Source organism: Motacilla alba, chromosome 3 (assembly GCF_015832195.1).
Source record: "Motacilla alba alba isolate MOTALB_02 chromosome 3, Motacilla_alba_V1.0_pri, whole genome shotgun sequence".
Taxonomy (NCBI): domain Eukaryota; kingdom Metazoa; phylum Chordata; class Aves; order Passeriformes; family Motacillidae; genus Motacilla; species Motacilla alba.
This window is the reverse complement of record NC_052018.1, coordinates 87,377,077-87,394,565: the sequence shown is the minus strand read 5'-3', so window position 1 is coordinate 87,394,565 and position 17,489 is coordinate 87,377,077. Positions and strand designations below refer to the sequence as shown.

General features: G+C 36.7%; 1 protein-coding gene across 3 annotated transcripts in view; it reads right to left on the bottom strand.

Moving 5' to 3' along the window:
- Positions 1-534: 534 nt before the first annotated feature.
- Positions 535-17,489, bottom strand: part of SRBD1 (S1 RNA binding domain 1) — a 125,262-nt gene continuing 108,307 nt past the window's right edge. For all 3 annotated transcript variants that reach the window (XM_038132569.1, XM_038132570.1, XM_038132571.1), the window contains exons 19-22: positions 16,558-16,734; positions 14,649-14,801; positions 3,852-4,036; positions 535-1,511 (exon numbers count right to left, since the gene is read on the bottom strand). In XM_038132569.1, the coding sequence (XP_037988497.1) occupies positions 1,222-1,511; positions 3,852-4,036; positions 14,649-14,801; positions 16,558-16,734 (805 nt within the window). In that variant the 3' untranslated portion in view covers positions 535-1,221. The remainder of the gene's footprint in view (positions 1,512-3,851; positions 4,037-14,648; positions 14,802-16,557; positions 16,735-17,489) is intronic.

Here is a 17,489-nt window from a genome sequence, read left to right as displayed (position 1 = left end):
TGACCCTTGCTATAGTGTATTTGGGCTCATCTGTTGCAGACCAGAGCTTTTGCCAACTTACAGACAAACTGGATAACTGCAAAGGAATAAATGCCCAACACACCAAAACTCCCTGTAATATACACCTGTAAACTCCCTGTACATATATTCATACATATACATATATATATACATATCATATACATATATATACACACATAAATATATATATATATATATATACACACATACATATATACATACATATATACATATATATCTATCTTCTGTTGCTGGAAACTAATCTTCCAGTATACCTGTCCTTTGCAAACTTGGCTCAAGAGGTAAGTCCTTTGAAACACCACCAAAATACCACAAAACCAAGAAGTCTCTAGTTAGAAGAAACAAACTTCCTGTGCTAGGCACTCCTAGCAGGAAACAGTGAGCATTCAAAGTGTTAGCAATTCAACACATGATGGAATGAAAGACAACTAGGACTGTTAAACTACTTGTAGAACCAGCACACTGAGAAAAAGATGGACAAAAAATGTTTTTATTTTGCAGTATTTTTTATTTTGAAGTATAGAACAACACAAACGTCTTTTGACACCTTTGAGCTAAGTTCCTTGAACCGCAAGGTACATCCAACTGTGTTAATCCATGATAACTGAACAAGCAAAAATAATACAGATAAACAGATGTCAAATAAATTAAAGGTAACTACTTCTAAACCATCAATAGTTTTAGTAGATGCTTTTTCCTCAGTCTACTTTTGATGCAACATCATTACCACTTAACTTCAAAAGACCATTCTTCCTGCCACTAGGAGCCCTCTTTTAGACTGTCAACGAGAAAACAGGCAAACGGAATGGCTGTTTTTTGGGAGAGGAGCTATAGATGTATCTGCTCGTGCAGTACTAACTGAAGATTAAGACAGCAAACCTTGCACAGACAACAGATAAGAGATCTGTCTGACAGCCCACTGGAGCTTCATTTGCTCTGCAGACAAAATAACAAGGTTGCTTGGAGGTAATCCAAAAAGCTGTTCCAACAATCATTAACAGAAAGGATACAAGAAATGTGGTAAAGCTGTTAAACTAAAATTATAAAAAAAAAAAAAAGGCAAGGCGCTGAAGGTTTCAAAATGTGTTCATTTTCAACATTCATTAAATGCCTGACTCTCCATAACCTTGCTGACATTACTTATTCTTAAAAATCAAGGCTCAGTTACTGAAACCCCTCTCATAAAACACGAATAAGATCCAATGTTATCCTCAGTCGAGGAATATCAACATTAAGCACTTTAACTTCCACTCTTTCTCCAGGACCTAAGCCCAGGCTTCTTCTCTTCTTCACTTTAGAGAGTTTTGCTTCTGTTATGTTTCGCACTGGAATCAAACCTGCTTTTCCCACACCAATATCAACAAAAACTCCAAATGGCGTTGCATTTTCAACTTTTCCAGTCAAAACAGCACCCACACTTAAGTCTTCAAAGCAGACTATGCTTCTCTTGAAGTCAGGTTTATCAAAATCTGTTACAGGAAACAAGAAACACAAATAAGACTCTGGAGAAAAAGGGTTTCTAAGAGATGTTTCCAGATGATTTCTAATTAATAAGTCATCCCAAGGTAGATCTTAGGTCCCAAATACTGGTTTCTGCACATTTTTAAATAAAGACCCATCTGTGATAACTTGTTTCTTATATTTTGTGAATCACTTGAAAAGACTTAGATTATTGAGTAAGTATACTGAATTTTGTGTAATGAAACTATCATAAGGGGATCAGAAGCATGTTTTATAGTAGGCAGTGATTGAAAGATTCTTCAAATTTTCTCAGATCTAGGGGGAAAACACTTGAGGTGACTCCAGCTACATCGATTATACATGAAATTCTATTCCTATGGAAATTTCTACACATTCACAGGAAGATAAATACTCAGTTTCATCACATACTAAAAGAAAAGTCAGCAATGCACTGTTCTTAGGTTTGCTGCTCATCTGCACCATGACATCACATGAACTTCATCACAGCACCGCTTTGCACCGACAACTTGAAAAATCACACAGGCATGATCATGAGCAGGGATTATACTGAGATATTAATGCTCACATTCTCTATTTAAGGGCACAGATAGATTTTTTAAATTCTTTTATATCCCTACCATTTTCTGCTTCTCCAGAAAACCCTTCTGAGTCATCTCAACAACTTCTCTTTCAAACTTCCTATCATTGTTTGACCTTTCCAAGATATAATAAGGACTGAAATTTTCCACAAGGACCATCACCAAAACAGAATTGCAATATTTTTTTCTGTGCTTGCTTTTGAGAAATAAAATTCAGCCTGAACAAGTTTATAGCTAAAATGCACTGGAATTTAATCAGTCTGTGGATCTACACTGGCTTTGCACGGCAATGTTTCAGTATGTGTATGTGTGTGGGCAACTGTGAGTGGTTGCTTCTCCAGCTTTGCCTGTGTCCAATAGTTCTACTCCTGTCCAAGGTCAAGCCGATAAACAATGGTGGTAAGTGACTCTGGAATAAAATATTTTAAAAATAAAAAAAATTTCCTGTGCAACAGCAATTGCAGCCCGGGAGAGAGAAGTGAGCATATGTGACAGACACAGCTCTGCAGACACCAAGGGAAGGAGGAGGAAGAGCTCCAGATGCCAGACCTGAGATTCCCCTGCAGCTCATGGAGGGCCTTTCACCAGAACAGATGGATGCCTGAAAGAAGGCTGCAACCCTGTGGTAAGCTAACACTAGAGCATGTTTACTGGCAGGACTTGTGACCTCATTAGGGAACAACGAAAGTCTGTTTCTAAAGGACTTCACTCCATGGAAGGGACCTATGCTGGAGCAGCTCATGAAGAACTGCAAGGGGCCCATGGGAAGAACTCATGACAGCTACGTAAGTCTAGTAGGCTGCCTTCTCCAACCACAGTCTGTCTACAGTAATACTGAATGTCCTAGATCAGCAGAATATGAATATTTCCATTGAAGATTCTTTTTTTTGCTTTTATGTCTTCCTATGTTTATAGTCTATCCTACTGTAATTTAGATGTGAGATCACCAGAACAAATTGAGACCTAGAAAATACACATTTTCAAGATCACTAGTGGGGACTATTTAAAAAATAAGCACAAAAACCATTAATGAACTAAAAAAGGGGGACAGAAATGTTAGTTTGGCTGGTTTTTAAATATAGTGTAAGTATATATACTTATATATAGTATACATATAAGTATAATATATATAATATATATTTTATTATCTGTTATTACAAGCCTTCATCTTTGCTGTCTACCTTTATCTCCTGCTGTTGTAAGAGAATCCAGCTCTAAGTTTCATTACACAACAGCATCCCCAGACTGGGGGATTTCATCCTTCTTTTCCTCTACCTCAAAGTGTTCAGTACCACTGCAGGTTTTAACCAGGGTAGGTGTTGAGCCAACGTGCCTCAGTTACATTGGTCTCCCAGAAACCAGGGCAATAAAAGAGCGGAACTACACACTACTGCTCCACAGAACTTTATTGCTACTGTTTCACCGTGGTCTCAGCATTCCCCTCTGTGATGGAGAGCCAACACAGATTCAATCAGTAGAGAGGCAACATATTGAAATTATTTCATTTGTTAACAGCCATACAACTCCCCTTCCTATGGCTGAAAATGCCATGATTTAAGACAGGATTCACACTTACCTACAAAACTGAAAAGAAACATCTGACTATGACATAGCCTTTACCTTGACTGAAAAACGAAATGGAGTTACATGTCCATGAAAATCTACTACTGATTTTAGAAAAAAATTGTGCTGTTTTAAAATATGTAGAACAAACAAACTGAGATTACAACCTTCCAAACCGAGGTTTACCTGTTCGGATGTCGTAGCCCTCAGGCTGAGTGAGACCATCAATGATCAGCTGCAGTGTGTGCACAGTGGTATTGAGCCTTTTGGCTGTGCCTTCCAGTCCTTCCTTTTGAATTACCGCATTTACTTTTTGCTGCATATCTGATTTTCCTATGTCATTTGCATTTCCTCCAATGAGAGATAAAAACCTAGGAAGTTCAAACAAAGACAGAAAGATTTGTAACATCCTTTAGTGGGAACTGAACTTTCACTCTATTATTTTTTCATTGACGCATGAACAAAACTTCTGATAAAATGTATGAACAATTTCTCAAGTGCATGTCTTCTCAAATCATCACTGATCTGACACATAAATGGAAACTTAGAGCCCATCTGTATATGTGTATCTTCTGGAACAGACTGAAAAACTAGAAGCAAAATAACAAAATGCAATTAAAATCTCTTCTCAGACCAATTATTTCATCTCACAATAAAACTGAATTTCCTTATTACTGAAAAATGTCTTTTACCATGAAAGTTTCCTAGAAATCAGTGAGAGTTCTATAACAATGGTATCATAATTGTCACTCCTGTTCAAATTAGAATGAATGGCAATTTAGTAAAGCAACAATGAATACTCAAAATATTAATTTAAGCATTTTTAACCCAACTTAAGAAAAACTTAGCATGAAATACTTCTCTTGTCTTTGAACTTCTTGATTAAGAGCAATTAATTTTTCAGACACTAGGTAACCATTAAGTCAAAGTAGCCATACAACACAAAGAAGTCAAACATCCTTATCTTTCCTTATTGTCACATACATACACACATTGCAGACAGAGAAATTTGGACTGGTATCCAAAAAGCTGAAAAGAAATAAAAATAAATACTTCTAAATAATTATGTCCTAATATGTGGTCTCCCCCATGACCTGCATCTCACCATGAATAAGCCTCGTCTACCCTGCGTTATCATGCTCCTTATTGTTGACAGGAAGCACAATTTTTTTTTGGCACGTTCTCCAACACAGCAGGCAGGTAGAATTATCGTTCCTGTCCTCCAGAGTCTGATTAAACATTCCTTCCAAATTCCTAAAAGAGATTCCTTTTTCCTCTCCTTATCCTGCTTCACAACAAGTGTAAACTACAAGTCTCAAAAGAAGAGCTAAGCAGCAGGTTCATGCCCTGAACTTGTTGGAAGACATTCCAGCTCTATAAGAAAGCAAAAGCCTGTGGTATACAATCTCCTTTCCCCTGCCAAAATACATGCAGGGGAAGCATATTTATCGAAAACCTGAGGTTAGTATTTCTTTTGTCAGGAGACCCAGAGTATTTTTTTGTTATGCTGTTTCTTAATTTTAACCCAAGGAACCAACTGAGATTATTTCAGTGTGTGAGCAACAGGAAGTTATATGGATTGAAACAGAAAACTAAATTTATTTTTGACAAAATATAAATGGAAGAGACATAATTAAAAGAATATCTGACTTTCAGGAAATCACAAAATTCATCCTTGAGGATAAGGGCAAAGCTTCACTTAAAAATGTCCATTAATTTTGCTAAAGGAGAACATGTGTTAGAACTGGTTGTAAGAACTTCCACTTTACTGAATTCAAGTACAAGCATAGTGACTTAAATGTACTGGTAGCTCAAACACAGAGATTTGTACTTAGTAGTGATAAATATAATTTTCACTAATTGTTTTAGTGCATACACATCTTTCATGTGGCAACGTATGATGAAAATTAATAATGACACTGTGGATGGTGCTGTTCTCCATATTTACTGAATTTTGCTTTGACTGCATATCGACTTTTGACATCACTTTTTAAAGTAGTTTAAGGTGATTTGGAAGCAAAGCATACAGCACAACAGATGCAAAATGTTTTATAATATCAAGTGCAATTTTTTTTTTCGGAAACTAACAAACCTCACTACTACTATTTGAATATTTTGTCTAATAACAGATATGAAAAATATCAGATGTTCTTTGAAATGAAACCACGCTCTTTTGCAAAGGAACCCCAAAAGTAGTTGCAATGATAATGCTGAAAATGAGCCCAGGCCCAGGTGAAGTGTTCCTCCCCAGACTGCTGGGGGCTGCTGGCTGCTAACACCGGACAATGCCCCACCAGAGCACTAGTGACAGGCAGCAGCTGTCCCAGCTTTGACTGACGTGCCAGATGTAACATGACAAACCTGACCAGCCTCATGACTCAACCTTCTAAATAATGTATGCTTTACCACCCACCCCTATAAACAAGTTTGCTGACATTCACGTACTTGGCTTTATTTCACTTCAAATGGAAACTCAGCTTGAGTATGTCCAAGTAACATTTTCTCACCATCAGGATTTCGCAGAAGCACATTGACTTCGTAAATTGATCATGGGGTGGGTTTCACCACCAAGAAGTGCAACCACACCAAACAGCCACCAGCGTGTATTTAAAAAAAGCCCTGTTACATACAAAGATGTCACATGCGTGGATAACGCAATCAGAATGAATGGTGTTATATGTGCATGGCTAGAAACAAAACCAAACAGGACACAGTCCAAGTGCCTGAGCCTTCAAGCACAATTCATTAAAGGTGTTTTGCCCTCTGCTCCTTCATTGCCTCCCTCTGGACATCCCAAAGCGTTTGTTTGAAATTAAAAAAGATTCCTGATCTGGGCAAGGGTGGTAGGTTTGGGTCCTATGTTATCAATTACAATTATGTAAATGGACTTATTATTGTGGTTACTGCTCACAGGAAAATTTTGGCTCCACCTGAAGATTATGCTTATACATGTGCCCAACTCTAAGCACATGAGAAGTCCCACAGACTTCTACAGAATTTTAGTGTTCTAAAAATCAGGCATTTTGTTAAGAATATTTCAGAATTATGGTTATATATCACAGGCAAAACAGAGCACTGTAACAAAGCCCAGCACACACATATTCCGAGAAGATTACTCTTTATAAGAAACAGTATTATTTGTATTTTGGAAATTCTCACCATTTTAGAACAGGCTTTGGTAAAACCCATGTATTAAAGTATTTCCAAATTAAAGTAACTTCTTAGTGATTACAGATGCAGTTAGTTTTAGAAATACTGTTGAATCTAATCACATACTTAATGTATCATTTTTACTCAAATGAACATAGGGCACTTGAACTAAAAAAAAAAAAAAAAAAAAAAATCAATAAAAAAGCACAACTCTCTGACTGAACAGCAGTGCATTATTTTGATAATTTCTACTTTAAAATGTCATTGCTAAGAAAAAAGCTAATTTTCTCCTTATTAAAAAAGAAACCCAACAACTCCCTCCAAGAGGTATTTCAAAGTCAAGAAAAAAAAAGACAGATGTAGTTGGTAGTAACACTCAGATACAGCTATGGGGGAAAAAAGAGGTTTCCCTTAATTTAAATATTTTGATCTTAATGTTAAACTATCTCACTACAGTCCTCAAAATACTTCACTCACACAATTTGTAAACAACAGCTCCAGCTGCACAACATAAGAACATGAATGATCTGTGCAAAAATATAAGTCCTTAAAGTATTTTCCTGGCTACATATGTGAAATAAATAATACATTGCAGTAGCTCAAGTGCTGTGTTTATCTACTAGAAAGACAAAACCTAAAGACAAGTTAACAGAAACGGGGAAGATAAGACTTTTTTCTGAAGTGAGGTCATTCTTCTAAGATATATTATCCTTGCTTCTTCAAATGCTGAGTATGTGAATGAATGGTGAACTTGCTGCTCAAGGTATGTCAACTCAGATAAAAGCTGCCAGAGTCTTAGGAAGAACAGGGTGAAATTTAAACAGTTTAGAATTTTGAGTTTTATGGTTTTGAGATTTAGAGAATACTCAGAAACCTTTGCAACCACCTTCATTTTAAAAGCAATCGTTGCAGTCTTAGAGGACCTGCAGAGAATGGTCATGGACAAATGACTGATGTTTTTATTTAATACATAATTTCATCCATCTTATCCAGATAAAGAAAGAAAGAAAAGTAGCATAAATGTAACAAATAAGCACATCATGTTCACTTAACATACACATCTGCACAAAATTATAGCACAACCTTTGCAAAGCTTAAAAGATAATGTAAATTTCACTGGAATGCAAAAAATAGTCAGAAAAGAGTAAAAATTTTACCAAAGGAAGCCTACAGTAAATTTTTAAGAAGTTACTCTAACCACCCCTTGAAAAGCTTCTTATAATGTGCAGGAGTCCTAAAGCTTTGCAAGGGCTTTAGTCACAGTCATTTCTGTTTTATGTAATCATTTCCAGCAACACAACTTAAGAGCTGGGAGTACTGGATTCATTACATTAAAGCAACATGATACGCCATTACATCTTGTCACAGTACACACATGAATTAATGGTAAAGCAGCATAATCACTCTGAAAACAAAACAACTCTGCATTAGCATGCACTTTGTTAGGTAAAACATACATTTATGACAGTAACAAACTTAAATTATGCAGACATTTATGTTTTAGTAATGTTTTGAAGTGCAAAAGCAGTATTTGTATAACGCAGATGTTGACTGCTCTTGTTCCCACCAGTGATACGGATCCTCAATTTTTGATTACCAATGAAGACAGTGTATCAAACAGTATTAGTGCATTACTTTCTGTAATTAATTGCTGGACACAGAGAGATAAAGATTCAAATATATCTAAAACTACTTATGTGGTTCAGCCAGACAAAGCTGTCTAACCATTATGTTTTTCTAAAAATGTATAAATTATTAATAATGTAGATTATTTGACTGCATGCAGAAAGCACTCAGTCTATGACATTCTGAACTTACAAATTTTAAGAAACAATGAGTTTCTAAATGAGAAAATAAATTCAGACACAGTTTCACTGCAGCATAGCCACTTTACCCCCATACCATTAGTCACGCTGCTGTTGGCTGCTCTCATGACTACTGATATATCACGTAACTGGAGTGCAACCCGAGATACAAAATAGTGAAACATGATTAGTTATCCACAAAGAACTAGTATACTACACTTGAAGGAGAAAATTCCATTAAAAAGGTCTTGTGAGGGTTTTGCCCAGTATTTTTTTCTAAATGCAACTAGTGGGAAGTTATGTAAGTACCAAAAGTTCCAACAAATTAAAAATACCGTTTGATTTATGGGTCTAGTATTTACAGCGTAAATGGAGCATATTTCTCCATTATTTCCAAGTTCTTCTAATCATTCTTGTTAACTGTATTTTACAACACATTAAAGTTTTAAAATGTCTTTATTGGATGGTAATTGGCAGTGAAAGCTTTTTGTGGTCTTCTGTTTACTGACAAGATAACTTACAAAAATATGGCCTCTAAAAATCCAGCTAAGTTAGTAGTAAAACCTGTGAAAGAATTGGCCTTTTAAAGTGATTAATATGAACAGTTATTTATAATACTTAATGGTCACAATTCTGCAAGTGTTCTCTGTAATTAGGGCTGTACATTGGCTATTGGAAATAGTCATAAAATTTCATTAATTGACTGAGTTTAACCTTTTAAAGTTTTTTTTTAAAAGCCCCCAAATGTAAGACTTTGTAAAGTATTAGTCTGCACATTAAATAACTTGAATACCCACACATGTGTGTACATGCAAGTACATGTTCTCATTCAAGTGGACAAAAGATATTTCTGATGTTTTTGTAAGGAAAGGCCTCCTACCTCAGTAACAACTTCTATCCTCTGTAAAAATATTTACATGTAGACTGCATTATTAAATAGAACACAACAACTGGTTTTCATTGCTCAAATACCATACCAAGTAATAATTCCCTCTCTGATTTCTACTCCCCTTAAGCTTAGCTTCAGTTGTTCCAGGACAACTAGGGGATCTGGACAGAGGCAAGTCAGCCTGCCAGCAAGCTGGATATTCTATCAAAAGACAAGATTTCAGTTGCATAAAGGGCAGAATAGGAAAATCTCTTTCTTTTGATGGCCTCATCAACAGTTTTTCTTCTGCATTTTCTTATGTGCCAATACTTGCCTTCAAAGCCAGCAAATGCAGCTTACCAGCACAGCAAATGAGATACTATGGGTCAGCTGTTACATCCACCCATGAGGAGTACAAGAAACAGCAGGGATATCTGAAATATGACTGACTGGCCTATAGTGGAATATAAACTGTTATCAACACAAACACCTTGCTAAAATGAGCACCAAATTGAAGTGTTTTGTTTCAGTGAAGAAAAAGCCCATGAATGAGTGCTTGTTGAAGTCCCTTGAGACTTGGGATTCTGGCTGAAGATATCAAGCACCATTATCAGTACACAGAGAATGGCAAGACATGAATCTTCACTCCAAGTGACTCTGTCCAGTATGTCAAAAACTTCTCTTAAGGCATAATCAACCACAGTAAGCAGAACTGGCCTCTACCAGGCAAGGTCCTAAACCTGGGGAATTAGCCAAGGAAGATCCTCACCACTGTTATTTTAACTCAGCCTTAGATATTTTACATTGGCAAAAATTTGTGTTTCTAGGCCAGGCTAAAATACAACCTGTCTGCCAGATGCTGCAATCTGTGAGCAGCAAATACACATTCTGAGTGCCAACCTTTTGCAAAAAGCATTTTAATGAGATTTAAATAAAAAAGTCAGCAAATGTTAAAATTCTGTCACATGAAACCAACTGCACCCAGCAGACTGATAGAACAAAGTAAAAACACTGCATTTTCTTTCCAACATTTTGGTTTATAAGCATAACCGGGTTGTAACTTCTGGGGGCTTCCTAAATGTTTCCTCGGTTTTCCTACCAATTCTTTAACAATACATACCAAGAAATTGGATATGCTCTACATATTGTATTAATTGTATGCAGAAGATTCTGCCACTATAAACTGGTTTTCACATATAGACTGTTCAAAACCTTAAAACATGGTTCTGCTTTGCAGGAAAATGGGCTGTCTATAAAGTTTTGAGGTTTTCCTTTAGCTTTTTGGAAATTTCGATTAATAATATTTAGAGGTGTTCGCAAGTTTGATCACTGCACACGACAAAGCCAAGCTTTGACAGTGTGGAAACCATGAACAAAAATGCTTTGGTCTTCTGCAGAGCGTGTTAAATCATTAGTAGGATATTTTCCAATTATTTTACAGAAATTGTACAGATTTTAAGTTAAGATGCTTAAATGTCATAAATCAATCATACCAGCACCATTTGTGCCACTGTAGTAAAGATTACATCAGTGTTTCCATTATAAAAACCCTATTTTTCTAAATCAGCCCTAAAAATTGGCTCCAGCCTGAAGTTTGGCAACCAAAGTCACCACTTGGGAGTAATTCTTTTAACCATATTTTTCTTTAATGGATTGGCTTTTCAAGCTACAAAATAGTACTGAAAAAGAAAATTAGTGGTTTCAAATTTTGGTAAATTTCTATCCCTCAAAAACATTGTTTTAAAACCTGATAATTTTGCATGTCATAAATCTGCAATGTAGACTGCTGCCTTTGGGTAATTTGGCTATAAGCAGTGGATAAAAATCACCATGTTATTTCATTTAAAAATAAATGCAATTTTCCATGAAAAGTTTTAATCCAATAAAACTTTCAGAAACTACTTTCTATAGCAAGATGTGGTAGGCATTGCATGCGGAAGCCTTTATGATTAACTTGTGTAGCAGCTATTCAATACATTTTAATTTTCATGGTAAGAGGTATGTAATACTGGATTTTTGATCAAATCTGGTCATATTCAAGACAATTCTGCCCTTTGGCAGCACAGATCCACCTGTGAACTTGACACACTTCCTGACAGTTAAGTGTAAGCACAGAAAAAGAATAAATACTCTGAAATCACTAGAGCCAAAGAACTCTTCAAGATGCATAAATAACAATGTTAACCTACCTCTAAGAGTTTCAATTTTTCTCATGCACTTTAAGTTATAAGAATTATTAATTAGGTTTTAAACTAGTTTAATTCTAGCATTCTAGAAAGACTTTCAGATATTGGCTAATTTCCATAAGACACCTCCAAGCAACACCATGAACAGGATTTGATCTTCAGGCTCTCAAAAGCTTTCCCATGAACGTAGGCTCAGCAAAAGGGAATTACAAGCCCAGTCCCATCCCCTGCCTGTCAGCAAAACTTGCCAACAGCCCTGATAAGCTTTGGACTGAATCCTCCATGCAGTCTGAATTCCTAGTAAATTTTTTTTCCTAATTCATACTCAGGGAGGAAAAAAGGTTTGGAAAGCTGTTTTGATAAGTTCTGAGAAACTTAGCAGCTCATATGCTTTTTTTCAGAAGTCATTTTAAATATATAATCATTGCTAAATTATAGCATTAGTTGCTTGAGGGGAGAATGTCTGGTTTATATTTAGCCCTTATGTCACCAGCGTCAGTTTTTATTACTACACATCTTAGCTTTTGTCAGTTTGCTGCAGAGCTGTATTTTCTTTTCTCAAAACAGCTATTTGCCATGAAAAAACATTAAAGATACTTGTCCCCTTCCTCACACCATTTTGTGATATCAAGTTGCTGCACAGTCATAGATTGTATACTATGAAAGTTATCACCTTCATATTTAACATGCTTTCAAGGAAACAAGAGAAAAATACAAACACTGTTGTCCATAAAGTACATTGACAGAACTTGGAGATTTTTTACCCCCTATCATACTATGTGTGGAGGTACTAAAATGTAAAAAAGACAACAGAGAAAACCAAAAGGATGAAAAAAAAGACTGATAAAATTAGTACAGGGAGAGATGCTATGCTTATTAATTTTGGTGTTTCATTAGCAGCTATTGTAATTGTTGTTTTATATTTGCTTTGTAATCAACTTATATTCTTTTGCATTAAAAAAAAAAAAAACAACAAACAAGAAACACACAACAAAATCCTGTATGGTACGATATCTATGACATGCATTTGGATGTCATAGATGGATGTCAACCTAAATGCTTCCTCTGAAAATTCTGTCTAGGATGACAAAGTGTTTGGTAAAAAACAGAATAGAAAACGGCGCTGCTGGAAATCTGCTGTAAAATACTTGCATTATCCAAAAAGAGAGATGATGAGATAGATTAACACTGGTCTTCAGCCACGTAACACTCCTGCACTGGCTTAGAAGCAATCCAAATCTGAGTCTGAAGCTGCGCATATTTTAAGACTCAGCAAGGCACCTTCTAAGCACTGCTGGCTGTGCAATAGGTGCCAGCCCCCTTGCTGAAACATGCACAAGCCTAGGACTCAAACCACTGTCTTGGCTTAGATGAAAAAGTCATGCTCGTTAATTTTTTTTATTCTGTTTTTTGTTAAATCGTGCTGGTGATGGGTTCCCAGTCAAATTTTAGACCACAAGTATACGATCCATGATACCTACCAAAATGATACAGTTTCAGCTGTACGTGAACATCTGTTCTACCCTTTGCAGTAATAATCCCATTTACCACTTCATATATAAAAGTCACCTGTGCTGCTTTGGAAAAAAAGTTACACTTCTTTGTTTTCTGACCACCTCTTGTGAAAATATTGTATGTAAGGAAATTACTGTAGTATTCCACCATTAACTGCATATACTTCTCTGCTCTCTAAAGCAATCTGTCCACATCAGGCTTTAAGCAAGGCTCGTAGGTAGCATTATGACCACTTTACTAACCATGTTATTAGTATACCAGGCCTGGAAAGATAAAAAACGAATACTTGAAATTTAAATTGAACGAAATTCAATATTGAAAATCAAATTATTTTTGAATAACCAATTCATTTTTGTTTTTCACATTGACTGACTTACATTGAATCATGTTGAGTTAGGGTGACCAAGCTGTACACCCGAAAAACCACCTACCAAACAAAAGATCTTTAAGATGAAGACCTTGACTGATGTTTTTTTCCCACAGCTACAAAGGGCAGGGACTTTGCAACAAACATTGATGCGTAAAGAAAAAAGGAAAATGGTCATGAAAAAGGAGAAACCAAAGTTATCTACACACTGCACAACTGCAATAGACTTTACCAGGAAATTGAACAGTGGTTCCTAGAATCAGGCACAAATGCACAAAGAAGAATCAACTGTGGCAGGGAGAGAATGAAAACAAAAGTTCACTGCATGCCTAGCAGAAGGGAAAACAGGAAGACCTATGGATAGGAAGAGAGAACAGAGTACACACTGAAGGGACGGTGCCCTAAAAATGCAATGTCCTGTATGAATTTTTAGGTAAGAAAATCAAGCTTTGTGAAGTCAAAAATTCTGCATCTCTCTTTGAGGTTTAAAGATGGTTTTGTTTATAAAACAGGAAGCGCAAGTTTGTTTGCCCAGGCATAATATTCTCAACAGAGATCATGAGAATCTTAAAGCAACTGGCTACTAGTGAAATTAGCTTCAGTATTCTTAAAGAAAATAACCTGTTCAGTGAAATTCAGCTGAAAAATAAATATGTGCCCATTTATGGTAGGAGATGTTTTCTGAAACGCAGAGTCCAATTTCAACCAGGGCTGCTGATAGAAAAGATCGCAGCTTACAGCAGTATTTCAGAGGCACACATGGATTCCTAATTACTTTTGTCTGACATACACAAAAACCATTCTCTTCTTTTAGTCACTTAGTAAAACAATCATACTATTCATGTATTTGGGAACTTTATATATACCTCTTAATTAGATCTTGCAATATCAACATTTAATTTTAAAGGCCCATAGTAATGACACATGCTCACATATATCTGAAGCATACCTTCTTGAAGACATGGGTGAAAGCTTCAAAGCAATATAAATATCCCTGTCTCAAAAGACTGAGCAGGCTGCTGTCAGAAAAATCAGTACTTTTATTTTAAAAATTGATGGTGTCAATGGTTCAAAGGCTTTCCCATCACTTACCTCATTGCAATGTTGTAAGACTCTGGATGAATGCAAGTTTGGTCCAAAGGATTGGGCTGTTGTGAGGCACATGATGTTAGTTTACTCTTCTTTTTACCCAGTGCACCTGCTTTAGTCAAAAGTGCACGATTTCCAAGTTCATTTTTCTTATTACTGCTAGAAATCAAAAATGGACATGTCATTTTTAATGAAGATGATCCTGGCCCAGTGTCCACACACAAAACAAACACATTTTTTCCCATAAAGTCCTCAAACAAAAAAATTTATCAGGACACATTAAAGGCATCGAAAGGACTCCTATTGCAAATGCTCCTTCTATGCCTCTTTGTTTTGGTTTTTTTTTCCCCTAAATCACAAGCGGGTCCTGCTTTTGGAGGACAAAAGAGGATGCATTGAATGACCTGAAACTAGCACTGGCCTTTTCTGGCCACTCCACTCCCAACTTTGGGCTCCACTCATCAACTGCTGGCAGAAACGTAAACATATTTTCCTCTTTCCATGTCAATTTTTAAAATAACCATTATTTGTTAAATTTCACATAAAAAGCACAAAAAATTATTTCATACAGCAATCTAAAGTCATCAAAGTGATTAAAAAGGATAAAAATGAGCCACCAAAGAACATTTCAAAAGCTTCTGGTTATGTCACCTGGACCCACAAAAAGTGTTGTGGAGGGAGCAGTGTTAGAGCTTTACTTTGGCCTTAAAACCCACAGGTTATACAGTGTTCCCAAGTTTTATGGAATCTGACTAATATCAGAATCGTGTTCCAGGAAGGTTAAAAAACCCCCAAAACAATGTTCACATTTCACCAGTGAACACGTTGGGGGGGCAGGGAAAAAGCCATCAACCTTCTTTTCATTGGTTGTATTGCAGCATAAACTAGAGAAACGAGAACAGATCTGTACAAGGTAAGAACTATCAATCAAAGAGAGCTTTGGAAGCAATTTCTTTGGTCTTCTGGTGCTTACAGCGAGCACCATTTGGCCTGCAGCCTATACCTCCCTGCCAGATGGGCAACCAATCTGTACACATTCCACCTGGGCAGAAAGCCAGTCCCCATGTGCCCATGTCCTGCCTGGAAGTTACGCGTGTGCTGTTCGGCCAGCAGCAACTGGGAATACAGTATTGCTTCTCAGCGCTGCACTGGCTAAAAACATAGTATGTGCTTCCCAGGAAAATATTTTTTTGAGAAGAGCCAATGGCAAAAGTGTGGGGATGGAGCTACTGCCATGCCCTTTCTTAGTTCTTTATTTTGGAAAGAGAAATGAGAAAACACAGGAGAAGAGACATTGTGCTAGAAAGGGCACTTCAGTTGTAGAAAGGTCAAGAGGAGCGCAATGAATGGCTCAAAGAATACTTGGTACAGAATCAGGGAATAAGATGACAGCAAAGAGGATGACACACTGGTGACAAACTAGACTTGAGGAAAGGTCTCACATATTTCACACAGAAGACAGTCACATCCCACTTGCTAGGCACAGGAGTATAATATAGACACAGTTTAATCTAGGCAGCTACTCAACTTCCTCTTTCCAGGTAATGAAATTGAAACTCCAAAAATCTGCACTAGTTTACTACCATTAAGTTCTGCAGAATAATCTTTACCATATTAAATTAGTTAATTTTCGGATCTCTGTATTTTGCCTGAAAAACAAGACTAAAGTTTTAATATCTCAGATCACAACACTGCTGCATGACAATTTATTTTTTACCAATTCCGTGGCAAAATTCTTACTTAAACTTACATATTTATCAAAACCTTGACTTAAACAAGTTAATTTGTTGTCTTTCAGAGCACAGTGGTCTAGGATTCCTCGAGTCTCAAGCATGAATGCAAAGCAGAAGAGGGGGAAGTCTTCTCATTCTATTTTAGACAATTTAGTCAGAACAGTTAAAATCTCTATTACCTGCAAAAAGTCTTTATATATTCTTGATTGAATCTGATGAAGCCAGCACATTGTTGGAAGGTTTTGGGACCCAAACCTTTAACTTCTTTGAGCTGTTCTCGGTTTATAAATGGTCCGTTCTTCTCTCGCCATTCAATTATATTTTTAGCTCTGTTAGTATTCAGTCCTGCAATGTGTCTAAAAGAAAATTTACAAAATACTTGTATTACCATTGAACAGTCACTATTGCAAGTGCTACCCATTACAAGGATACACATTCCTATAGAAAATCTGGTTTATAAAACTTTAAAACTGCTAAGTAATTTGCAAATACACTCCCAGACCAAAGACATTGTCTGAAAAAGGGTCCCTTCTCTTAGTTCTGTGGAAGGAATCCACTCAAGTCAAGAAAACTTAGTACAGCAATCCCAGTTCTGTACATGCCTAACTAGTAAGCCAGGGACGTGTAATTTATGATCTGTTGGCTATTTCCGTAATGCCAATTCAATTTGTCATGTCTTATGGCCTGCCCCCAGCTGCCCTCTTCAGGAAACAGTGTGGGAGGAGGGTTCAGAACAGATAAATTGTTCCTGTAAGAACAGCCTCCTCTCAGCCCTTCCAACGGTACTGAAACACCTTGCCTTGCACATGAAGGGCTCATGTCTGCTACCCACAAAGAGAGTGGATGGGAACAGCTTGCCTTCCTCAAACGATTGAATTGATCCACAAAGCTTGTTTCTTTTCTCTGGGCTCCTCTTGAAATAAAAAGCAGCTGAGAACAGGCTGCATGACTTGTTCTGAGGGCAACTTGGACCTGGCCAAGAACTTACCTGTGAACTGCAACAGTGGTTAGGCTCCTTCTGGAAGCTGTGGGTTTGCAGCACATTTTCTGTATGTACATGTGAGTAAAACTTTCTGTGTGTGGAGTTTGTTAATCGTAAAATGAGAGAAAA